Raw genomic sequence first — 26,691 nt, forward strand, 5'->3', positions numbered from 1 at the left:
GATAATTCTAGTGCTATTGATATCTCTAAAAACCCTATTCAACATTCTAAGACTAAGCACATAGAGATTGAATATCACTTTATTAGGGATTTGGTTGAAAGGAAGATTATGGCTCTTGAATACATCCCTACTGAATGTCAGAATGCTGACATCTTCACCAAATCTCTTGATAGAAGTAAGTTTAAGACACTTCGTCAAGTAATTGGTGTGATTCTATGTCCCTAGTCATCCTTGGCTCTCATGGTCCTTGTGCTTCATCGTTCTACTCTTTGTGACCATTCTTCTTTGTTATTTTGTTTTTGTTTTTGTTTTTTCTAGGATTTGCATTGCATAATATTCATGCATTTCATACTAGGTTGTTTTTGCTATTCTTTTCCATTTTTTTTTTTAAAAAAAAAAGGAGGAAAAGGGAAGAAAAATATCTTTTGCATTATTTTTTCTTGAATTTGAAATCAAGGTTGGCCATATTATCTTTACATAACATGTTTATGTACCTTGTTTAGTTTGGATGAGCTTATCTTATTGCACTTTACTAGTTTAAGCTTTGTAGTGCATGTTGTGTGGGAAAATGTTTATAGTTTTTGATCACTTGATCTTGATCTTGAAGTCACATGCCATCTCACCACTGTTTACTAGCCAATCATAAATACCTTAGTGCATATCATAAGATTTTGTGCTCGAGAAAGTGTAACACATGCACATAAAAAATATAAGGTGTAACCTCGGTTTAAATACTAAAATTGGTATGTATATTATCTTGGCTATTTCAATAAGTTTCTAATCAAATAAAATTGGTGTGTACATTATGAGGCAAATCAAGAAACCTATATGATTGCAAGCTTGTCTTCTAGGAGATGTGGGAGTTATATGATGTAACTCTTTAGGTGATAGTCTCTTTCAAATTTATGTGATGAATTTTGTAGAAATTGTGATTACTTACTATTCACATATCACCTCACATGTATCTCAAATTTTTGTTAGTTGCACACACTACACAAGTTACTATTTGCTAAACTTTGTACATGTTATTGTGTGTGATCTTGTTGTGGCCATCCAAGATTAAAAATTCATTGATTCTAATGCAAAAATGTGTTTAAAGTTTGAAATTTGAGGACAAGTTGATTGAAAATTTTGTTTTTGGGAGCTCTAGGTTAAATACAAGTGTTTTTGAAAAACTTGAAATTTCATACTCATGCATTTTATTCATGAAATACCATGCTTTGAGGAGTTTCTACATAAAAATTGCTCTGTTTTTCAAAAATTTGATTTTTCCAGATTTTTGATCGATCGAACTTGTTGCTTGACCGATCGAAATTGCAATTAAAATTTTGGTTTGAATTTGTCTGGCTCGATCGATGTTCGATTGATGCTGGATTAACTGACAATAATTTTCGATCGATCAAATCTATTTTTTGATCAATCGAAAATCGTTAAGAGAGTTTTTTTAAAAAGCATAAGTTTTTCACGTGTTCATCACTATTTCAAACTTTTTCAAAAACTTTTTGGCTCTCTCTCTTCAACTGATCCATCTTAAGCCAATTTTTGTCGTTTTCCCTCAAAATTTTCAAGGGTTTTTGTCTTCTAGCACCGGTAAGACTATTCTACCCTTCCTTTTTTTGTTTATTTTCAGTTTTCATGCATTTAAGGGAAAATTTCGAACCTATAGAAATTTGGGATTTTTGGTGTTTTCGATGTTTTCTTTCAAAATTGATTATTGGGTTTTTGTTGTGGGATGATATAAACATGATCTTTGTGGTTTACTTTGATCAGTTTGATGAATTGGGAAAAATTGAAATTTCTAGGGCTTGAAACTACCCGATTTGGGGATTTTGTTCAATTAAGCTAAATTTGGTGAAATTGGCTTGTGTTATTGATTCATTTGGTCATTACATTCTATTATCTAACTTGTGTAATGATCAATTGATTTTGAAAGTGGGTTTTCAAAATTTGGGGTTTTTGATATAAACTCTATGTTTAAGCCAATTTTGTGATTTTTAATGTATAATTGAATTATTCTTACTACATTAGAGCATGCATCATGTGTTATTACTATTCATGCATCATATAGATTGTTATTTTTTATATTGTTTTTGCTCTAACTGTGTCTGATGCAGTTTGCCCTTGGGTTTTCTTTGTTTTTTTTTTCTTCTTCCTCTTTGTCTTTTTCTGTCTATCCTATTCCAAACTAAGCATCATGGTTAGGAAGACTAGAACTCATAGGACATCCACATCCTCTTCTGCTCCTTTTGATAGTGAGAGGTTTTTGAGTGAGAAAAACCAAGAGACATATGAGAAGTTGAACATTCTTAGATCTGTGTGGGCTGAGAGAAAGGTAGTTTTAGATGAGCTTAACCCTGGGATTAGGAGAAACTTTGAGCATAGGGGCTAGTTGCCATTGATGGACATTGACCCTCCTCCTTCAGCTACCTTGATCAGAGAGTTCTACTTGAACCTCTCTATCCACTCCATTGACTCCAACACTTAGTTTGTGAAGAGTTGGATACAGGGTGAAGAGTACACCATTACTCCTTCGGTAGTGGCCTCTACTCTTGGGGTACCGTTGGTTCGTCAGCCTGTTTATCCTTACGATGAGTCTCCTCCCTTTGATGATATTATGTCATATCTTATTGGGTCTTCTATCTAGTGGGGTACTGATCCTCAGATCACTTCTCACGAGTTGACTGAAATTTATTATCTTTTTTTCCAGATTTCTTGCCATTCTATTTAGCCCATCTCTCACTTGCCCTCTAGAGAGATGCATTTTTGTATGCTCTTGTCACAGATGCTCCTATGAGTTTTCCTCATCTTTTCATTCGATCTTTGGTTGAGGTTCATAGGAGTAATTCTACTGCTCATAGTCTGTTTTTTCTCGCTTTTATTCATAAGATTTTATTACATTTAGGTTTAGAAGAGTTTTTGACGTCTGAGCCTTTTCACATCATAGCTCCCATAGGTGCCACCTTCCTTCGATAGAGAGCTACTCAAATGAGAGCTAGCTCTAAACGCCCTAGAGTAGAGTCTTCCTCTAGTGCACCTCCTCCTCCTCCTCCTTCTTTAGGTGATCCGACTACAAATGCATTTGTTGATCCGACTACTGCTGCTGATCCTCCACCTTCTACTTCAAATGATTCAAGCATTCATCATATGTTGGACACTGTCATAACCGTTCAGGCGGCTTATGGTCAGCTCTTGGTGGACATGCTCACGAAGCTACAGGCATTGCGTGCAGAGTTGGCGACTTTTAGATGGTCACCTCCACCACCTCCTTTTGATGATGAGTGATTGCCCTTTGGCAATTTGTCAAAAAAAAGGGGAATACATATGGATGGAGTTTTTGTTGATAAAAGGAGATTTTTTTGTTGTTTTGGAGCTTCGGAGTTTTAGATTGTATCTAGGTGCTTCACTTTGTACTTTTTTTCTAGCTCATGATGTATTTATTTTGATGTCTTCTTTTTTATGAGTTGTATACGATAGAGGGAGACATTATGTTTTTACTTTTGTTTCTTGCTTCACATTGTGCTACATTGATTATTGATTTATGTAAGGTTGAATTTATTCAACCATCTAATTGGCTATATTCCGTGCCAAATTTGCTTGTAATTCAGCATTTAGTAACCCTGTATTTAGGTGGGATTGTTGTAAGGGTAGTGAGTGAGATAGTGTGAAGATTGCTCAAGAGTGTGCAAGAAAACAGAGTGTCGCGGCTGGGACTCGCGGGTGGACTCGCGGCTTCAACCCGCCAGAAGATGCACACGTGCCAAGCATGCTGGAAGATGAACAGTCATGCTAGCTGGAGCACTACAGGACAAAACAGGACAACTGGCCATACGGTTAACTCGCGACTGGAACTCGCGACTTAGTCAAGCCGCGAGCCACCCCTGTTTTGGAAAAACCTGACGTTTCGCATTCCTCTTCACTCCAGTATAAATACCCTTTTAACCCACGATTGAAAGAGAGCTTCCAGAGAGAATTTTGAGAGAGAAACCCTAAAGAAAAACCAGATTGTTTCACCCACAATCTCTACCTTAGAGTCTCATCAAATTCCCTCACTCTCTTCCTCTCCATTGTCAAATCCTTGAGAGGCATTATACCAAACCTGGTTCTCACCATTATCATCTCTGTGAGACAGACGTTTGGAGTTCTGGGAAGCAGTTAGGAAGGAGCCAATATTCATTGGTTGATGCTACGGTGTAGTAGCGGAATCCGGAAAGCTAGAAAAGAAAAAGGTTCGGTGCAACCTCGTTGGAGTAAGAAGCTTGGAGGGCTTAGGTGCATTGGGTAGATTAGGCTTGGAGGGTCTATTGCTGTCCTTGTATCCCAACTGTATTTTCTAGTGGATTGATTACCGCTTGGAGGGCGGCGGAGAGGTTTTTCGCAGAGGTCTTCGGTTTCCTCTTCGATAACATATCTGGTGTTATCGCTGTGTTTGCATCTTCCTTCCTCTCTATCTCTGCCTTTACATTATCTGCTGTGGTTTATTTTGTTGTGGCTTAGATAGTTGTTTAATCAATTCCATGTTATAGCATATGTTAAGTTTCCGCACACTAGTTGTTTAACATATTGCGTGTGTTGATTAAATTGGTTTTTGGGGGTCTAAACGTTCAAAAGTGTTTTTGTATACGTTTTTGAACTTTCAATTGGTATCAGAGCGGGTACACATCTGTTTGGTTTCATTACCATTGTGTGATCCTTGACTCCCTTTTTGAGATGGATAGGTCTCAATCCCTTAATGCACCTCCATATTTTGATGGAAGTAATTATGCATTTTGGAAGGTTCGTATGAGAGCCTTTTTATGCTCTATTGATGAATCCGTGTGGGATGCTGTTGAGATTGGTTGGGCCAAACCTGAGGCAGCCAAATCCACATGGGATAAGGCAGCACTTGCTGCATCTAATGCTAACAGTAAAGCACTAAATGCTATTTTCTGTGGTGTGTCTCCAGATGAATTTCATAGGATTTCTCACATTACTATTGCTAAAGATGCATGGGAGATTCTGGAAACAACTTATGAAGGCACGAAGAAGGTGAAAGATACCAAGTTACAAATGCTGACCACTCGGTTTGAGGAGCTCAAGATGAGTGAGGATGAGTCTTTCTACTCGTTCTATGGGAAGTTAAATGAAGTGGTTGTCAGTAAGTTTAACTTGGGGGAGAAGATGGAGGACTCTAAGATTGTAAGGAAGATCCTTCGATCATTGCCGGAAAGTTTCCGTGCTAAGGTGACAGCTATTGAAGAGAGCAAGGATCTTGACGACATCAAGGTGCAGGAGCTGGTTGGTTCTCTACAGACCTATGAGATGTCGCTGCCAAATCAACGGAAGGGCAAATCCCTTGCTCTAAAGACCACTAATGAGAAGGTGGCAGATCAAGGCTCATCGGGAGAAGATATGGTGGACAAAGATGTAGCCTATCTTGTTAAAAATTTCAGAAAGTTTTTGAAATTCAAAAACAATGGAAAATTTGATGATAAGAGAAAATTCCAAAATTCTGGAAGGGAGAAGAGGGATTTCAACAGGAAAGATGGAAAAGAATCCCCATCCACACAAGGTGTCACTTGTTTTGAATGCAACGGGCATGGACACTTCAAGAAGGAATGTCCTAATTACTTGAAATCGAAAGGCAAGGTGTATGCCACAACCTTGAGTGATTCAGACTCGTCCGACTCAGAATCTGAAGAGAGCTGTGATGGAGAAGGGAACTACTCAGCTTTCATGACGATTGCTCATGTTGAGTCTTCGGATGAATTGAATTTTCTTGTTCAAGACCTTGGAGAACATAGTGAGGATGACTCACTAGGAATTGTTGAAGAATCAGAAGCTGAAGAAGAAGAAAGCACAGCAACTCTTCAAGAAAATTACAACTCACTCTTGGAGAAGTCGGGTGAATACACAAGGGTAGCCAAGGCTGCTGTGAGAAAGATGAAGAAGGCTGAGGAGGACTACAAAAGTCTCCTAATCCGGTATAGGGAGGCCAAATGCGAGATTGAAACTCTGAATGGTGAGCTGTCCGAAGCTTACACTAAAGTGAGATTTCTTGAAAGTGAGGTGGTTCAAGCAAATGCAAAAATAGAGAGGGTCACCACCAAGAAGCTAGATGATGTTATATCTTCTCAAAAGAGCTCTTCAGACAAATCCGGACTGGGATATACCGGAGGAAGTAGCTCAACTGGAAATGTCACCAAAGAAGTGAAGTTTGTCAAAGCCAAAGATCCAGTTATAGCTGACCCTACTGGTGTGAAGCTCGAGGTGGAGGAGAAGAAGAATGTGGTGAACCAACGGATGCTGAATCACCGTAATCAGTATGTGGGCAGGTCTGAGTCTCGTGCCAAGTCACGTCCTCGACCACAAAAAGGTCCTAGAGGAATGTATGTGTGCCATTATTGCGGACTTCAAGGGCACACTCGACCAAATTGCCAAAAGCTGAGAGCAAAGAACAGTGCTACTCCTCAAAGGTCAGGAGGACCAAGAATTGATAGGAGAACTTGGGCAGGGGATCAACCTAGAGAGCAAAATGGAGATCCCGGAATGATGGACGTGATGAAGATGATTGGTGCATTCACCAACTGCTTGGAAAGCTTCTCACGAAGGTTTGAAAGCCCTAACTCCCGTACCCAATCCTTTAAGGAAATCACCCCAAACGCAAGTGACGTGTGGGTGAAAAGGGGTACTCATGCATAAGCATTACAACATGTCCATGCACTAATACTTCCTATGCTTTGTGACTATGTTTGTGTGGTATGCTTGTTGTTTTTGATTTTGGTTGTTTGTTTGTGAATATTTCTTAATTGTGTTTTATCAATCTTTTTGTTTCTTGAGTCAAAAATCCAAAAATTACATAAAAAATTTGAAAATCAAAAAGCTTGATTGACTTTGTTGAGTTTTTGTCTTAAAACTCGTTTTGCCTTGTACCTTTGTGCTAATGGCTTTGTGCATTTACGAGCATTGCTTGTTTTCATGCACTCATATCACTATGGGAAAAATCTTGAAATCTATGTGTAAGGTTGAATTTATTCAACCATCTAATTGGCTTTATTCCGTGCCAAATTTGCTTGTAATTCAGCATTTAGTAACCCTGTATTTAGGTGGGATTGTTGTAAGGGTAGTGAGTGAGATAGTGTGAAGATTGCTCAAGAGTGTGCAAGAAAACAGAGTGTCGCGGCTGGGACTCGCGACTGGACTCGCGGCTTCAACCCGCCAGAAGATGCACACGTGCCAAGCATGCTGGAAGATGAACAGTCATGCTAGCTGGAGCACTACAGGACAAAACAGGACAACTGGCCATACGGTTAACTCGCGACTGGAACTCGCGACTTAGTCAAGCCGCGAGGTCAAGCCGCGAGCCACCCCTGTTTTGGAAAAACCTGACGTTTCGCATTCCACTCCTCTTCAGTATAAATACCCTTTTAACCCACGATTGAAAGAGAGCTTCCAGAGAGAATTTTGAGAGAGAAACCCTAAAGAAAAACCAGATTGTTTCACCCACAATCTCTACCTTAGAGTCTCATCAAATTCCCTCACTCTCTTCCTCTCCATTGTCAAATCCTTGAGAGGCCTTTATACCAAACCTGATTCTCACCATTATCATCTCTGTGAGACAGTCGTTTGGAGTTCTGGGAAGCAGTTAGGAAGGAGCCAATATTCATTGGTTGATGCTACGGTGAAGTAGCGGAATCCGGAAAGCTAGAAAAGAAAAAGGTTCGGCGCAACCTCGTTGGAGCAAGAAGCTTGGAGGGCTTAGGTGCACTGGGTAGATTAGGCTTGGAGGGTCTATTGCTGTCCTTGTATCCCAACTGTATTTTCTAGTGGATTGATTACCGCTTGGAGGGCGGCGGAGAGGTTTTTCGCCGAGGTCTTCGGTTTCCTCTTCGATAACATATCTGGTGTTATCGCTGTGTTTGCATCTTCCTTCCTCTCTATCTCTGCCTTTACATTAATCTGCTGTGGTTTATTTTGATGTGGCTTAGATAGTTGTTTAATCAATTCCATGTTATAGCATATGTTAAGTTTCCGCACACTAGTTGTTTAACATATTGCATGTGTTGATTATATTGGTTTTTGGGGGTCTAAACGTTCAAAAGTGTTTTTGTACACGTTTTTTGAACTTTCAATTGGTATCAGAGCGGGTACACATCTGTTTGGTTTTATTACCATTGTGTGATCCTTGACTCCCTTTCTTTTTGAGATGGATAGGTCTCAATCCCTTAATGCACCTCCATATTTTGATGGAAGTAATTATGCATTTTGGAAGGTTCGTATGAGAGCCTTTTTATGCTCTATTGATGAATCCGTGTGGGATGCTGTTGAGATGGGTTGGACCAAACCTGAAGCAGCCAAATCCACATGGGATAAGGCAGCACTTACTGCATCTAATGCTAACAGTAAAGCACTAAATGCTATTTTCTGTGGTGTGTCTCCAGATGAATTTCACAGGATTTCTCACATTATTATTGCCAAAGATGCATGGGAGATTCTGGAAACAACCTATGAAGGCACGAAGAAGGTGAAAGATACCAAGTTACAAATGCTGACCACTCGGTTTGAGGAGCTCAAGATGAGTGAGGATGAGTCTTTCGACTCGTTCTATGGGAAGTTAAATGAAGTGGTTGTCAGCAAGTTTAACTTGGGGGAGAAGATGGAGGACTCTAAGATTGTAAGGAAGATCCTTCGATCATTGCCGGAAAGTTTCCGTGCTAAAGTGACGGCCATTGAAGAGAGCAAGGATCTTGACGACATCAAGGTGCAGGAGCTGGTTGGTTCTCTACAGACATATGAAATGTCGCTGCCAAATCAACGGAAGGGTAAATCCATTGCTCTAAAGACCGTTAATGAGAAGGTGGAAGATCAAGGCTCGTCAGGAGAAGATATGGTTGACAAGGATGTAGCCTATCTTGTTAAAAATTTCAAGAAGTTTTTGAAATTCAAAAACAATGGAAAATTTGATGATAAGAGAAATTTCCAAAATTCTGGAAGGGAGAAGAGGGATTTCAAGAGGAAAGATGGAAAAGAATCCCAATCCACACAAGGTGTTACTTGTTTTGAATGCAACGGGCATGGACACTTCAAGAGGGAATGTCCTAATTATTTGAAATCAAAAGGCAAGGTGTATGCCACGACCTTGAGTGATTCAGACTCATCCGACTCAGAATCTGAAGAGAGCTGTGATGGAGAAGGGAACTACTCAGCTTTCATGACTATTGCTCATGTTGAGTCTTCGGATGAATTGAATTTGCTTGTTCAAGACCTTGGAGAACATAGTGAGGATGACTCACTAGGAATTGTTGAAGAATCGGAAGCTGAAGAAGAAGAAAGCACAGCTACTCTTCAAGAAAATTACAACTCACTTTTGGAGAAATATGGTGAATACACAAGGGTGGCCAAGGCTGCTGTGAGAAAGATGAAGAAGGCTGAGGAGGACTACAAAAGTCTCCTAATCCGGTATAGGGAGGCCAAATGCGAGATTGAAACTTTGAATGGTGAGCTCTCCGAAGCTTACACTAAAGTTAGATTTCTTGAAAGTGAGGTTGTTCAAGCAAATGCAAAAATAGAGAGGGTCACCACCAAGAAGCTTGACGATGTTATATCTTCTCAAAAGAGCTTCTCAGACAAATCCGGACTGGGATATAGCGGAGGAAGTAGTTCAACTGGAAATGTCACCAAAGAAGTGAAGTTTGTCAAAGCCAAAGATCCAGTTGCAGCTGACCCTATTGATGTGAAGCTCGAGGTAGAGGAGAAGAAGGATGTGGTGGACCAACGGATGCTGAATCATCGTAATCAGTATGTGGGCAGGTCTGAGTCTCGTGCCAAGTCACGTCCTCGACCACAAAGAGGTCCTAGAGGAATGTATGTGTGCCATTATTGTGGACTTCAAGGGCACACTCGACCAAATTCCCAAAAGCTGAGAGCAAAGAACAGTGCTATTCCTCAAAGGTCAGGAGGACCAAGAGTTGATAGGAGAACGAGGGCAGGGGATCAACCTAGAGAGCAAAACGGAGATCCCGGAATGATGGACGTGATGAAGATGATTGGTGCATTCACCAACTGCTTGGAAAGCTTCTCACAAAGGTTTGAAAGCCCTAACTCCCGTACCCAATCCTTTAAGGAAATCACCCCAAACGCAAGTGCCGTGTGGGTGAAAAGGGGTACTCATGCATAAGCATTACAACATGTCCATGCATTAATACTTCCTATGCTTTGTGACTATGTTTGTTCGGTATGCTTGTTGCTTTTGATTTTGTTTGTTTGTTTGTGATTATTTTTCTTAATTGTGTTTTATCAATCTTTTTGTTTCTTGAGTCAAAAATCCAAAAATTACATAAAAAAATTTGAAAATCAAAAAGCATGATTGACTTTGTTGAGTTTTGTCTTAAAACTCGTTTTGCCGTGTACCTTTGTGCTAATGGCTTTGTGCATTTTCGAACATTACTTGTCTTCATGCACTCATATCACTATGGGAAAAATCTTGAAATCTATGTGATTGTTGAAAATAGATCTTCAAACTTGTCATGAATGATTAGTGAATGGTTATGTTGATCTTGAAATATGCATAGACTTGTGTCTATATCTCTTCCCATTTTTTATTTTTTTGCTAAAAAGAGCTCACTAAATGTAAATCTCCAAATGAAAAGAGATATTGAGCTGCAAAAGCCTGTCGCACATTCTAGTATTTGACTAGGAAAAAGGGTAAGCGACCTTATATCAAAAGTGAAATTTCTTTCAAAAAGGCCAAAGGCCTGTTCTTCAAAGAAAAATGTTGTCTATACCTCTCACAATGAGAGATGATTGCCTCAAAAGATCAAAGGTTATGGTTGAAAGTGGAGTCAAATGAAAGGCTCCAAGTTATGTTATCAAGTTGTGTGGGAAGTCATATATTCATATTTCTATAATTGAGATTGGTCACATGATCTAGTGCTAATTGTGTATGCCTTGGTTGAATTGATCATTGAAGCTTCACTTTAGACAAAGGACTATTTCATTGTTGATATCCACACACAACACACAAGTTTATGTTTGATAAATGCCATATTCATTTGTGTGATTGTACTTGATAAAATGTGTTTTCACATGCTCAATCTTTGTTAATTCAAGCACAAAAATATTTTTGAGTGTTTTAGGTGTTTTTGGAAAGTGTTTTGCTGGAAAAATCTGAAAATTTCAAAAATACAGTTTTGCCCTGTTTTGGCGGCTCAGTCGCGGGTATGTCAAGTCGCAAGATTCAGTCGCATCTTCGCTGGTCAGTTTTGGCGACTTGTTCGCGAGTGGAAGGTCCAGTCGCGAGATTCACTCAGAGATTTTCGCGGCTCAGCTCGCGACTCACTCGCGGGTAGACCTTCCAGTCGCGAAAAACACTTAGAAAAATTTTTCAAAATTTTCCTCTTGAGTGCTTTGGCGGCTTGAGCTGGCGACTGTGTGGCGACTTGAACCAGTCGCGAATATCGCGTGTTTTGCAGAAACAGGAGCAGTTTTTAAACCTCTTTCAGTTTTCCCTCGAACTTTTGTAACTGTTCACCTTCTCTTAAAACTGCTGTTTTCTCCCAAACCTCTTCGTGAATCCATTTTTCAAACCCTTTTGGTGCTTCATTTCTTCTCCAAATCATCAAGAAAAGGTATGGGTTTTGATTTTTTAATCTCAGTTTCTTTTTCCTGCATATTTCTGTTACTGTTTGGACTGGTATTGTGTTCGTTATTCTTATCTCTATGTGTAATGGGTTTGGAGTATCCTGTTTTTGATATTGTTCTCACCCGTTTTCATGCTGAGCAGTCAATGTGTTTTTCATTGTTCTGAATTTTTGCTGATTATTGAATCTGAGAATCTTTTCTGAAATGGGTTTGGTGTTTATGTGACTTACTCATTACTCTTGCCTGAATCTTGATGTGTGGATGTTAGGTTTCTTCATGATTGAAATATTTTCCCCATGTTCATGTCTCTGTTGGAGTGATGTTTGCTATCTGTTCTAAATGTTCATATGCTGTTTGTTATTGCATATCATGGTCGTGTTAACCTGTCTCAATGACAGTTGTTGCGTCTCTCTTTGTCTTGGTGCACTTTCACCAAGTTTGATGCACGTATTGATTTGTGCTTCTGTGGTTTGGGTCTGCACTATATTCAGTCTGGGTTTTTATATTGAAATATTGTTTATACTGAATCTTGTTGACAATCTTTTGTGGGGTATTGTTGCTTGGTTCTTTTCTGTTGGTCTGTTCTCTTGCAGATGTCTCGTCGATCTTCCAGGGGTAAAGACATTGTTGCTGACGAATCAGCATCCCCAGTTGCTAAAAGGACTCGTCTATCATCTCAAGCATCTCAAGATCCCAATGAGGATAGATTCAGAGTTCCCCTGAACTCACACGCCTACTTAAATGTGTTTGACAAGTCAACAACTATAGTGGAGCGGGTAGTAGAGTTCAACACCTTAGGGACTACATTCATCCCTCGAATCTTTGAGAAACGAGACTGGGCAAACTTGTTCGGAAACTTTGATGATCCAATGGATGAGCTGGTCAAAGAATGCTTCTCCAATGCCTCTGATCTTGGACCTGTCCTCGTTTTCTGGGTCAGAGGAACAGAGTTTAGTGTTACCCCAGACTCCATCGCAGATCTTCTCAGCATCACCAGACCTCAGAATGTGAATTTAACTCCCTATGATGAACGAAATCCAGAGGTTGGGGAAATTCTACAAATCCTAGGACACGATCATGAGGTGTCTAGTGCAGGAACTTCCATCAGCACCGCTAAGTTTGCACCTGAGTTGACCACACTGAAGTTGATCATGTTCACCAATCTCTACCCACTGTCCAACACTACATTCATCAATCTTGGGAGAGCTATATTTCTGTGTGATCTCATTACCGGAGCCCCTATTGATATATGTGCTCACATCTACTACAACCTGAGGAAGACCGCTTGTCGATCTACAGCTCGAGGAATCATTCCATTTTGCAGTCTCGTCATGAAGCTCATCCTTAATGCAGGCATTACTCCTCCTGCAGATGGTAAAATGTTGACTCGTCAACGTCCCATTTCTTTGTTCACTCTTCAAGCAAGCAGAAGTCACTCCTCCAAATCACCAAGACATGCTCACATCTCTCCGGGTCCTTCATTTGCCCCTGACTCAGAGACACCTGCACATACCACATCTACATCTCGTGATGTTCCTGAAGCTTCACAGGCTGGTATTCCGCAAGCACAAACTGCTTCTCATACTGACAGAGTTGGCAGTGTTCTTGAGCATATTCAGAAACGAGTTGATGAGCTTGTGGCACTTCTCTACTCCACAAACAACCATGTCCAAATGCGCCTCGAGACTATGGAGAATCAGCTAGATGAGATTCAACGGAAGTTGGATGAGAGTCTTTAGCTATTCGTGACAAAAAGGGGGAGAGCATTCAGTAAGGGGGAGAAAAAGTTCAAAGGGAAGTGTGCATAGTGATAGGGGGAGTACACACACACACATATTTTTGTTTTCGTCTCATCTTCTAAACTAATGGTTATTTTGGTTTTGATACACTGTGTTTTGGTGTATAACTGTTTCTAACTTTCTTCATATACTCTTGGATAAACTTTTATATATGTTTGATGATGTTATTCAGGTATTTGTTGGTTTGTACCCATATGCTTTTGTAAGCTTTGAGGGTTTATGTTTTATGCATAGTTTGTAGGCCTTGTGGTATGTACCATGCTTAAGTGCAGCCTTTATGCTATGTGAAATCAGTATTTTAAATCTAAATGTTCTGCATTGTGGTTTATGTACTGTCACTCTTGTGCCCTTGTAGGATTGTTCCTAGATGCATATGCCTTGTGTGCTATGCATTGGTTGAGTGTTGTACATACAAGTGTCTTGCCTTGTGCTTGTTAACTTGTATGTCCTTGTGATTCATTCCAAGTGTGAATGAACACTGTGATCACTACCTTGTGGTGTTCACTTGGTTGAATCAAGCCATGATTTGTTTATTAACTCCATCTTTGCTTGATCTCATATTGCCTGTTTCATATGCATTTATAATTTTCTGCTTACAATGATCATGGTGTATTGTTGTGTTTCAGGAGTTTATGTTCATATGATTCAAGTGCTTCACAGCTTCTAGAATTAGGTGTGAGTGAGTTTTGATCAACTGTTCCCAACTCACATGTTAAGTCTAGAGTCTGTTTTAGGGTTTTGTCACGGAATAGCCAAAGGGGGAGATTGTAAGGTTGAATTTATTCAACCATCTAATTGGCTTTATTCCGTGCCAAATTTGCTTGTAATTCAGCATTTAGTAATCCTGTATTTAGGTGGGATTGTTGTAAGGGTAGTGAGTGAGATAGTGTGAAGATTGCTCAAGAGTGTGCAAGAAAACAGAGTGTCGCGGCTGGGACTCGCGACTGGACTCGCGGCTTCAACCCGCCAGAAGATGCACACGTGCCAAGCATGCTGGAAGATGAACAGTCATGCTAGCTGGAGCACTACAGGACAAAACAGGACAACTGGCCATACGGTTAACTCGCGACTGGAACTCGCGACTTAGTCAAGCCGCGAGGTCAAGCCGCGAGCCACCCCTGTTTTGGAAAAACCTGACGTTTCGCATTCCACTCCTCTTCAGTATAAATACCCTTTTAACCCACGATTGAAAGAGGGCTTCCAGAGAGAATTTTGAGAGAGAAACCCTAAAGAAAAACCAGATTGTTTCACCCACAATCTCTACCTTAGAGTCTCATCAAATTCCCTCACTCTCTTCCTCTCCATTGTCAAATCCTTGAGAGGCCTTTATACCAAACCTGATTCTCACCATTATCATCTCTGTGAGACAGTCGTTTGGAGTTCTGGGAAGCAGTTAGGAAGGAGCCAATATTCATTGGTTGATGCTACGGTGAAGTAGCGGAATCCGGAAAGCTAGAAAAGAAAAAGGTTCGGCGCAACCTCGTTGGAGCAAGAAGCTTGGAGGGCTTAGGTGCACTGGGTAGATTAGGCTTGGAGGGTCTATTGCTGTCCTTGTATCCCAACTGTATTTTCTAGTGGATTGATTACCGCTTGGAGGGCGGCGGAGAGGTTTTTCGCCGAGGTCTTCGGTTTCCTCTTCGATAACATATCTGGTGTTATCGCTGTGTTTGCATCTTCCTTCCTCTCTATCTCTGCCTTTACATTAATCTGCTGTGGTTTATTTTGATGTGGCTTAGATAGTTGTTTAATCAATTCCATGTTATAGCATATGTTAAGTTTCCGCACACTAGTTGTTTAACATATTGCATGTGTTGATTATATTGGTTTTTGGGGGTCTAAACGTTCAAAAGTGTTTTTGTACACGTTTTTTGAACTTTCACTATGTGATTGTTGTAAATAGATCTTCAAACTTGTCATGAATGATTAGTGAATGGTTATGTTGATCTTGAAACATGCATAGACTTGTGTCTATATCTCTTCCCACTTTTTATTTTTTTTGCTAAAAAGAGCTCACCAAATGTAAATCTCCAAATGAAAAGAGATATTGAGCTGCAAAAGCCTGTCGCACATTCTAGTATTTGACTAGGAAAAAGGGTAAGCGACCTTGTATTAAAAGTGAAATTTCTTTCAAAAAGGCCAAAGGCCTGTTCTTCAAAGAAAAATGTTGTCTATACCTCTCACAATGAGAGATGATTGCCTCAAAAGATCAAATGTTATGGCTGAAAGTGGAGCAAAATGAAAAGCTCCAAGTTATGTTATCAAGTTATGTGGGAGGTCATATATTCATATTTCTATAATTGAGATTGGTCACATGATCTAGTGCTAATTGTGTATGCCTTGGTTAAATTGATCATTGAAGCTTCACATTAGACAAAGGACTATCTCATTGTTGATATCCACACACAACACACAAGTTTATGTTCAATAAATGCCTTATTCATTTGTGTGATTGTACTTGATAAAATGTGTTTTCACATGCTCAATCTTTGTTAATTCAAGCACAAAAAGATTTTTGAGTATTTTAGGTGTTTTTGGAAAGTGTTTTGTTGGAAAAATCTGAAAATTTCAAAAATACAGTTTTGCCCTGTTTTGGCGGCTCAGTCGCGGGTAAGCCAAGTCGCGAGCCTCAGTCGCATCTTCGCTGGTCATGTTTGGCGACTTGTTCGCGAGTGGAAGGTCCAGTCGCGAGGATCACTCAGAGATTTTCGCGGCTCAGCTCGCGACTCACTCGCGGGTAGACCTTCCAGTCGCGAAAAACACTTAGAAAAATTTTTTCAAAATTTTGTTCTTATGTGCTTTGGCGGCTTGAGCTGGCGACTGTGTGGCGACTTAATCCAGTCGCGAAAATCGCGTGTTTTGCAGAAACAGGAGCAGTTTTTAAACTTTTTCAGTTTTTCCCTCGAATTTTTGTGACTGTTCATCTTCTCTCTAAACACTCTCCCTCCCAAACACTCCGTGCTCCCTTTTCCAATCTCTTGTGTTGCACTCTTGTAGCTCAAAATCGTCAAGTTACAGGTATGGGTTTTCTGTTTTACCCTCTTTTCTTCATAATTTTGTGCTTTTACCCTTGATTTTTTCGCATTTGATTGTGTTTTTGAAATGGGTTTGTGTTTCGGTCTCTGCTCCTTGTTCTTGCTTAGCGTGTGATTTCTGCTGCTATAGTTTGTGTTAAATGATTGCCATATGCTTATTGCTCTTCATCTTGTGCTTAGCTAAGTGTTTATTTTATTTCATTTCATTCTGATCTTTGAGCTGTTGAGTGATTTCTATTGGTTCGTTCTGAGGTTGTGAGTTTTACTGTGCTAGATTTGCATGTTCTAGTGTGTCTATCTGTGGGTAGCTTCTGTTTGAATCAATATTTTGTTTGAGTGTCATATCATTTTTCCATTATTTGCCTCTATGTCATTCATCTGCCTTCAGGATAGTTTCACCATGTTGTTCATGTGTTTCCTATCCTAGGCTTGGTTTATCCATATGTTTGAACTAAATAGCTTGCTGTTTAAGTGTTTGAAGTTCATTTGTTTGGTTGATATCTCTCTCTGTTTACTACATGGTTCTGACTGGTTCTGCACATATATTGCTATATGTTGTTGTGGCCTTTTCTGATTGTTCACAGATGGCTCCTTCACCTCAGAAGAAGAAATCTACTGCGAAGAAGGCTGACAAAAGACTTAAGATGGATCCTAGATTGTTTAGGTCAGTTCACCATTTTGAGAGATACAAGGATAACTTCTTGAATGCAGGAATCATTCAAGAGAGATTTGTGGATTTGGAAGATTTAAGGCAAACTTTTATTCCCAGTTGTTTTGAAGGAAGAGGATGGGAAAAGCTTTTGGGTGGTTTCCCTGTTGTGTGTGAACCCTTAATAAGGGAATTTTACTCAAATGCTGTGATAAAGGATAATGAATTGAGTTGCTGGGTGAGGGGTAAAGAATTTGTCTTGGATGCTCATGTCATAGATGATGCATTAGGGCTTGAAGGATTAGATGATGAAGAATTTATCAATTACAAGGACAGGAGTGTGTCTATTGAAACAATTCAACAAAGGATAGGTGGGCAGAGAGAAGGGAAATGTTTGAATACCACTGCCTTTCCAGTGGACATGAGGTGCCTTACCATAATCATGATGTTTAACCTCTATCCCATTAGGAAATTGACTACAATCAACTGTGCTAGAGCAGTCTTTTTGATGGATCTCAAGGAAAAGAACTTCATAGACATAAGTTCCCACATTTATGACACCATTGTGGATGAGACCAGAACAACCTCTAGGCCTAAATTGATCTTTCCAAGTTTGCTTATGAGGATTTTTAGGAGTAAAGGAGTTCCAATCCCTCAAGACATCAGTCCCATGTCTACACCCTCTGCAATCAACAAGCTTACCTGCAAAAGGATAAGTGTTAGGTTTCCAGGAGAAGAAGATGAAGGTGATGAAGGAGAGGCTGCTCCAATGGAGACTGAAGCAGAAGCAGCTGGACTTGCATCAACTTCAACACCTAGGAGAAGTGGCAAAAGACACAGAGCTTCAACCTCTGCAGACACACCTCCAGATGCTTTCCAGATCATTCTGGAAAGGCTTGATGGGATCAGGGCAGTCCAGACTGAGCATTCTGACAGGATGAGAGCCATGCAAGACCAGATTGATGTCTTGGCTGCTACACTTGACAGCTTCACAACTCAGCATGACAAGTGACCCTTTGGCCATTCCATGTCAAAAAGGGGGAGAAGTTCATTGATAATTGAGAAGCAGAAAAGCAGCTCTTAAGGGGGAGTAATTTGTTGAGGGGGAGTAATTAGTGTTTTTTTTTATGGTTTTTATGGTTTTAATACACTGGATTTTGGTGTATAACTGTTTCTAACTCTTTTCATATACTCTTGGTTTATTCTTTAAATATATTTTGATGATGTTATTCAGGTATTTGTTGATTTGTACCCATATGCTTTTGTAAGCTTTCAGGGTTATTGTTTTATGCATAGTTTGTAGGCTTTATGGTATGTACCATGCTTAAGTGCAGCCTTTATGCTATGCTGAAATCAGTACTTTAATCTAAATGTTCTGCATTTTGGTTTATGTACTGTCACTCTTGTGCCCTTGTAGGATTGTTCCTAGATGCATATGCCTTGTGTGCTATGCATTGGTTGAGTGTTGAGCATACAAGTGTCTTGCCTTGTGCTTGTTAACTTGTATGTCCTTGTGTTCATTCCAAGTGTGAATGAACACTGTGATCACTACCTTGTGGTGTTCACTTGGTTGATCAAGCCATGGTTTGTTTATTAACTCCATCTTTGCTTGATCTCATATTGCCTGTTTCATATGCATTTATAATTTTCTGCTTACAATGATCATGGTGTATTGTTGTGTTTCAGGAGTTTATGTTCATATGATTTAAGTGCTTCACAGCTTTTAGAGTTAGGTGTGAGTGAGTTTTGTTCAACTGTTCCCAACTCACATGTTAAGTCTAGAGTCTGTTTTAGGGTTTTGTCACGGAATAGCCAAAGGGGGAGATTGTAAGGTTGAATTTATTCAACCATCTAATTGGCTATATTCCGTGCCAAATTTTCTTGTAATTCAGCATTTAGTAACCCTGTATTTAGGTGGGATTGTTGTAAGGGTAGTGAGTGAGATAGTGTGAAGATTGCTCAAGAGTGTGCAAGAAAACAGAGTGTCGCGGCTGGGACTCGCGGGTGGACTCGCGGCTTCAACCCGCCAGAAGATGCACATGTGCCAAGCATGCTGGAAGATGAACAGTCATGCTAGCTGGAGCACTACAGGACAAAACAGGACAACTGGCCATACGGTTAACTCGCGACTGGAACTCGCGACTTAGTCAAGCCACGAGGTCAAGCCGTGAGCCACCCCTGTTTTGGAAAAACCTGACGTTTCGCATTCCTCTTCACTCCAGTATAAATACCCTTTTAACCCACGATTGAAAGAGAGCTTCCAGAGAGAATTTTGAGAGAGAAACCCTAAAGAAAAACCAGATTGTTTCACCCACAATCTCTACCTTAGAGTCTCATCAAATTCCCTCACTCTCTTCCTCTCCATTGTCAAATCCTTGAGAGGCATTATACCAAACCTGGTTCTCACCATTATCATCTCTGTGAGACAGACGTTTGGAGTTCTGGGAAGCAGTTAGGAAGGAGCCAATATTCATTGGTTGATGCTACGGTGTAGTAGCGGAATCCGGAAAGCTAGAAAAGAAAAAGGTTCGGTGCAACCTCGTTGGAGCAAGAAGCTTGGAGGGCTTAGGTGCATTGGGTAGATTAGGCTTGGAGGGTCTATTGCTGTCCTTGTATCCCAACTGTATTTTCTAGTGGATTGATTACCGCTTGGAGGGCGGCGGAGAGGTTTTTCGTCGAGGTCTTCGGTTTCCTCTTCGATAACATATCTGGTGTTATCGCTGTGTTTGCATCTTCCTTCCTCTCTATCTCTGCCTTTACATTATCTGCTGTGGTTTATTTTGTTGTGGCTTAGATAGTTGTTTAATCAATTCCATGTTATAGCATATGTTAAGTTTCCGCACACTAGTTGTTTAACATATTGCGTGTGTTGATTAAATTGGTTTTTGGGGGTCTAAACGTTCAAAAGTGTTTTTGTATACGTTTTTGAACTTTCAATTTATATTTATGAGATTATTCATGATATATATCTTTTATTTTATGTTATGTGAAATCAAGAATTTATTTTGTTTTACTTGTATTTTTCACACATGTATTTATGTGTTTATTAAGTGTTACAGGAATATACAGGTTGGTTCAGTCGTGCTGCTGTCTACACTTGCAACTGATAGATAGTAGTTAGGTTGAATTATTTTTGGTTGGGCTATTTTTGTAACTTTGAGCATTTTGTTTTATTATGTGTCTTGTCATAGATTGCCAAAGGGGGAGTTTGTTAGATTCTAAGACTTTAGGTTTAAATGTATTAGAACTTCATTATGTAATGTTGGCAAACTATGATCAAAACGTTTAGTCTCGTTTTAGACTTACTTAAAGTGTGTTTATGTGTAAAGTTGGAATCGAGTGTACTACGGGATTTATTGTGTAAATTTGCAAGGCTCGATCGATCAAAAATTAGACTCGATCGATCGAAGCTTGTGTAGATTGTTTTTCTGCAGAATTTCCAACTCAACCCAAGCCTGTATGACGTGTAGGGTTTTATATTTTGCCTTAAGTATAAAAGGAAAAACCCTAGTGTAACAACCGAAGGAAAAGCGTTAGCCACATCTACGCTATACCTTAAAAGGACTAGTCACAATTGAGACTCCTTGTAGTTGTTAATAAAGCTCAGATCTTCCTAGTAAATACCTAATGTGGGACTCATTATACACCTACACATATCACACAATCAATCATATTGGAGCATTATAATCTCCCCCACTTAAATCTCTAATGTCCTCGTTAGGATCTAATTTGTGAGGTAGTGTCTCTGAGCCCACACAGGGTTACCAGGCCGGCTCTGATACCATATGTAACGACCCAAGGAAAAGCGCTAGCCACATCTGCGCTATACCTCAAAAGGACTAGTCACAATTGAGGCTCTAGTCACAATTGAGGCTCCTTGCAGTTGTTATTAAAGCCTAGTTTAACCTAGTAAACACCCGATGTGGGACTCATCACACACCCACACACATCACACAATTAATTAAATTGGGGCATCACACCTAGCCACATTTTATAATTGATGTTATGCAGTGTGTATGAATTTCTTGTGAGATCTAGAGGTGTTTGCCTTCATATATACTTAGGGTTAGCAAGAATCAAGATTCATGTCAAGAGCTTAATGATCACTTCAGTTGCTGCATAAAGAGCTTAAAGTGAAACACAAGTAGGAGTACTTGTGGTTGCTGTGAATCCAAGAAAGAAGTAGTCCGTGGACTCAGAGTTGTCACGTGATCATAGTAGTAAGTTTCCTACTCGAGATAGAAATAAGATGTTAGTGGTCTAAGTCACTAATGTGTAAACTTCAATTCTTTCATAGTGGATCTGTTTTATCTTGAGGATAGCTAGGTTAAATCCTCCCTAGGTATTTTACCGGTTTGGTTATCCTGAGTTATCATATCGTTATGTTATTTATTTTCTGCACTATTTCAATTATATGATTTATCTATGTTAACCTAGATCTGTATAATTTACCTAAGTTAATCACTTAGCTAAATAACTAGGTTAATTTGTTTGCGTTTAAGGGGTCTAAAAACGTACACACTGGATTCCAATTTTACATTAAATCACACTTTGAACAAACCTAAACCTAGACCCTATATTTTGATCATAGTTTGCCAACACAATACACATTGAAGTTCTAATACATTAGTTCCTAAAGTCTTAGAACCTAACAAAAACTATTGGTAATAACATGGATTAAGATGATTTTTCTTCTGATGGGTTTGAGAATGCAACCAATTGCTACCATGGATTAACATTGTCAATCAACAAGAAAATGATTTGCAAATATTGCCAGCACAGTCACAGCAACAACCCAATAATGTAAATGGAGGAGGAAATGACTATTCCTATAATGATATGCTAAATGCCATTTCTCTCATGCCAAACTTAGGGGAGGATGATCTCAATGAGCTTTTCTTGGAGGAAACCTACAACCAACCTCCTTCTTAGGTGTGTTAGAAAAAAAATCTTTTAGCAAAAAGTCACTTTGAGTTTGATTTTTATGTTTATAGTGGTTCATACACAAGACACAACTTGTTTCAAAATTTATTGAGGTAACAAGCTGTGACTAAATTTCATATGAGATTTCTATTGATATCAGTAATAATCAGATTTCAATTAGTACCGATCGGTACTAATAATTTCTCAATTAATACCAATCGGCAATAATAAGAAAACTCGAAATACCGATCGGTAATAATTTGATTGATAATAAGAAAACTCGAGTTATAAGGGGAACTCAATTTTCAAAAAATCGAGTTCCAAAATAGGGACATAAACCCAAATAGTTTGAAAATTAGGACAAATTGCTGCATAGTTTAAAAATTAAGGGAAAAAGCCCATTTTCCCCCCAAGATTGTCATTGAAATTCAAATCTCACAACTTGAAAACCCCAAAAATCTGTTTCCAGTTTTCGTCACTCAAACTCAAAATTTTAAGTTTTGAGTTTTGAGAACTTAATTCAAGAATTTGTCCAAACAAGCATTTCTTCAGTGTGTCCCACATTTTTTGAGTTTTGGGTGATGAAAACTAAGTTATATAACTCATTTTTCATCAATCCAAACACCCTAAGTCATCGGATTAAATTGATCTTAAAACCTCTTCTTTTTTTTTTTTTTAGATAGATATATAGTGGGGAAGGGGGAGAGGTGGAGGAAGAGAGCTTCAAACCTGTCTCAAGTTAAACTTTTTACTTATTGGAACTTCCAATTATAAATTTATTTATTACTTTTTCTTTCTAATAAAATAATTTAAATATTGATGAGCCAAGGCTTGCCTTTTTCTTTTCTTTCTTTTTTTAGAGGGTGGAGGGGGCATGGATGGAGCTATACATGGACTAGGGGGAGGGGGGGGGGGGGGGGCGCAATGGCCCCCCTAATATTTTTTTTTTTTAAATATTAATATTTTAATAGGTAATATTTTTAGCAATTTTTTTCAATAAAGTTACACTTTCTCCCCTTAACAATGCTATCAATTCTTTTAAGAGTAATGTTATAGCCACAAATGTTTTTACAACGTTTTTACAAATTATTGAAGTAGAAAATTCTTATTGGTTTGCACACTTGCATCACTTTTTACTTGTCAATAACTATTCACCACATTAGAAATTTGTAAAAATTTTGTAGTTTTAGCATTTTCCAACTTCTAAAGGCCATAAAAAATTAATAGATTAAATCTAAAACAAAATATACAAGCCCAAAAAAATTAGCCTAACAACAAAAATTACCAATAATAAAGCTAAAAATATTAAGTTAAATCAATCTCTTTTACCCAAAACAAACAACTTAGCCATTTAAAAAATTTTAAATAAAAATTCTTAGTAGTAAAGTAGTAGAGTTAAGGGCCGGAGCCGCCGCACATAGCAAAGTCGCCTCTCCTAACTCCAAGTTCCTCATCTAAATAAGTTGATGAAAAATGAGAATAATTCAGACTTATTTAATGAGGATTAGGCTTTATGGTACATCCTTATCTAAGCAACTTATTATTAGGATTTGATCAGGATTTTGGATCCTTTTTAATTAAGTGAAATGCAGTGCTCTCAAATTGTGGGCTGAGGACCTCGTTTCATCACTGTGATACTATGACATGTCTCTGCATCACTTGCAAATTGCAATTACATATGTGGTATTTTAGACATTTGACTCGATTTGATCCATACTATGGAGTCATTTCAAAGTGAAATGCAGAGACAATTTTATATATAAACTAATTCAGCGGTTTTACAATCTCCATGGGTCAGACCTAGTTTTCTGTCTCTATTTTTTAATTTAAAAAAGAAAAAAAAAATCAATCAATTATTATAATTATTGTTGTTTTGTGTGTGTTTTTTTTTTTTTTTTTAGCCATTGTAATAAGGGTACATAGTTGTCTCTATGGCTTCATCTTTATAAGGATTGTTTTTTAACATCAAGTCAAGATACCAATTGATTTTTGGAGTAACCAAAATTCAATCAAATCTCTTAAGAAAGGAGAAAACATTTTACCTATTTAGCTAATTGCAACTCACTATATCCTTGCCTACTTTAAACATGTTATGATGTGGACAAACAAAATTTTTTAGGAGTAATTTTCTATTCTATATGTGATAAGGCACACCTAGAAATGGATCCATTAATATACATAAAGATTCTTTCAGAAGCCCACCAAACTGGCCCAATACGTTTGTCTTTGTTTGATATTTGTGAACGTTTTGATTCTTTTTAAGGGTAGAAATCCTCTTTTTAAGTAATAAAAGAGGTAAAATCTCAATTTCATGAATAAATAAATAAAACTTGAATAAAAAAAAAAAACTTGAAATCTCAATTTATATATTAGCAAAATCCCAATTTAATGAAAAAAACAATGAAGTCATGTGAATTTGTTTTCTTCATCTTTAAATAGTAACCACTTAAAATTTAAAATGAGAATAAATGATATGAATAAATCCTTCTTTTAATTATACCTCCCATAATAATATTAGACAACTAGCTAGATTGGTGGTAAAATCTAAATTGCTTTAACCTTTTATTACATGAATGAGTTATATTCAAAGGATCCAAAATTTATTAATAAGATGAATGAAGCATTAGAAAGATTTGTGACACGTAGATGATTTTGTATTTAAGATGCATGATTGGTCGTTAATGGTAAGTCATTATTACTATTGATCCCAATATCCCGTGTCGTTATTATGATTATATGATTTTTATGACAAAATAAAGGAACTAAATGTCATTTAATTCAAAAATATAATGTGATTCTCTAATTGTTATAACTTGTTTGGGAAAAAAAAAAATCCTAAAATCTTATTATGTAACTCCACATCAAAATGATGTTTCCTTTATCAATAAATATTTGAGGAATACTTAAAATTTAAGTTAGATCATCTTCATATCAATCTTATACATTATTTAAATGAATCATTTCATGTTTTAATTAATATAAGTGATTATCAACTTAAATAATAATAATAAAAAAGTAATTGTTAAGAGCGGACGCAATAAGTTGAAATTATTTATAAACAAAAAATAATACAAGTGATGCAATTGGAAAATATTTAAGCAATGCAACTCTAATACTATGTTGTTGGAAGTGGATTCGCTAATTATGGATGCAATCGAATGTGTTTAAAGAGAAGAAACATTATTTTACCAATGCAAATTGCCAAAATCAAATCAATATGGACATAACTAAACACCATCTATTTTTGCATTAAAAATGTCTTCTTTTTTCAATAATAAACAAGGTCATCCACTAAGAAGTACGAGGCAATTTGAATGAAAAGGCTGTGAAATCTTCTTTAGAAACCTTCTATTTTAGCTAAATTGCATTGAATGATTATGTTGGGATAGATTTTTTAATTTAATTAGTATGAAAATTTATGGGGTGATGCATGTACATTCCCTTCAAAATTTGATATTTGTGAGATGAGAGGGACTGTATATATCCGAGGAAATAGTTAGATATTTAAAGATGTCCAAATACTCTTGTTTGTCAAAAAATAAAATTTTTGATAGAAATTGCACACATTTTTGTAGAGATAAAAATCAAAACAAAATTGTGATAAAATCTCCCTCCTTCCATCTATCCCTACAAATGCAGTCGTATTACAAGTGTTGCACATTCTTTGCATCCACTTTTTGATTCCATTAGGTCCTTCTACTATAAATATATACCCCCTCTTCTCCCCATTTTTGTTCATAGTATATTGACCATGGCCATGGTGGGTGAGAGAGTTAGAGTAGACCAATCTTTCAAAAGCAAAACCTCCATTGTAGATATCCATATTTTGGTGGTAGATGATGATGCTACATCTCTTGCCATTGTTTCTGCAATGCTTAGAACATTGAAATATGAAGGTACTTTTTTTTTTTTTGGTTTAAAGATTTCAATCCTCTTTGTATTTAGCTTCTTATTTTACACATAATTGCATGGTTAGGGTTTTCACAAGCCTTTATATACATGTTTTATAATATTCTTTCTATTAGAGCACTTTCATTCCAACCGTTTTTATTTCATTTATGTATTTGGGGACAATTAGCTTTCGCATTACATACATACATAGATTAATATTCTTCTGCCTATAAACTTGTGAATTTCATTAACTTTCAACAAATATGATTTTTTTAATTTTAATTTTTCCGATCAATATTTTCCTCTAAAATAGATCTCACACTTGTTTTCTAGTATTCTGTTTATGGATCTCATATCGCACTAATTTGGTAAGGCCTTGTGTGCATGTTTTTTGACTTAATCTAAAAGATTTCTTCATTTTGCATTGTGTGTAAGAAATTGAAGGGAGAATTTGAGTTTCCATACTTGGCTTTCTACTAAAACACGAAAACTTATTTTGATTAATTTCCCTATACTACTAATTGATTATTGTTTTCATGTTCTTTATTGACACGATTGCTTTGAATCTCTTTTCTTATATTGTTAGTATTATGTTTCATGAATTTTCTTATAGTCATTAATTTGATATGCATACATGTTTTTCACTTGTTTTTAGATATTCCATATATCCATTTATCTCCATTCTACTATGAGAAAAAGTTTAGTGAAAATGTATCTTAATTAGTGTCTTCATCTATTGCACATACAATAGATTTTTTTTTTTTTTTTTTGAGAAACACAT

The 26,691-nt window shown here is 37.8% G+C and overlaps 1 protein-coding gene across 1 annotated transcript in view; it reads left to right on the forward strand.

Annotated features, from left to right (window-relative positions):
• The first annotated feature begins 2,985 nt into the window (after positions 1-2,985).
• Positions 2,986-26,691, forward strand: part of LOC126710194 (two-component response regulator ARR12-like) — a 33,244-nt gene continuing 9,538 nt past the window's right edge. The window contains exons 1-2 of the mRNA XM_050410577.1: positions 2,986-3,248; positions 25,761-25,915. Coding sequence (XP_050266534.1) covers positions 2,986-3,248; positions 25,761-25,915 — 418 coding nt within the window. The remainder of the gene's footprint in view (positions 3,249-25,760; positions 25,916-26,691) is intronic.

Source organism: Quercus robur, chromosome 12 (genome assembly GCF_932294415.1).
Source record: "Quercus robur chromosome 12, dhQueRobu3.1, whole genome shotgun sequence".
Taxonomy (NCBI): Eukaryota; Viridiplantae; Streptophyta; class Magnoliopsida; order Fagales; family Fagaceae; genus Quercus; species Quercus robur.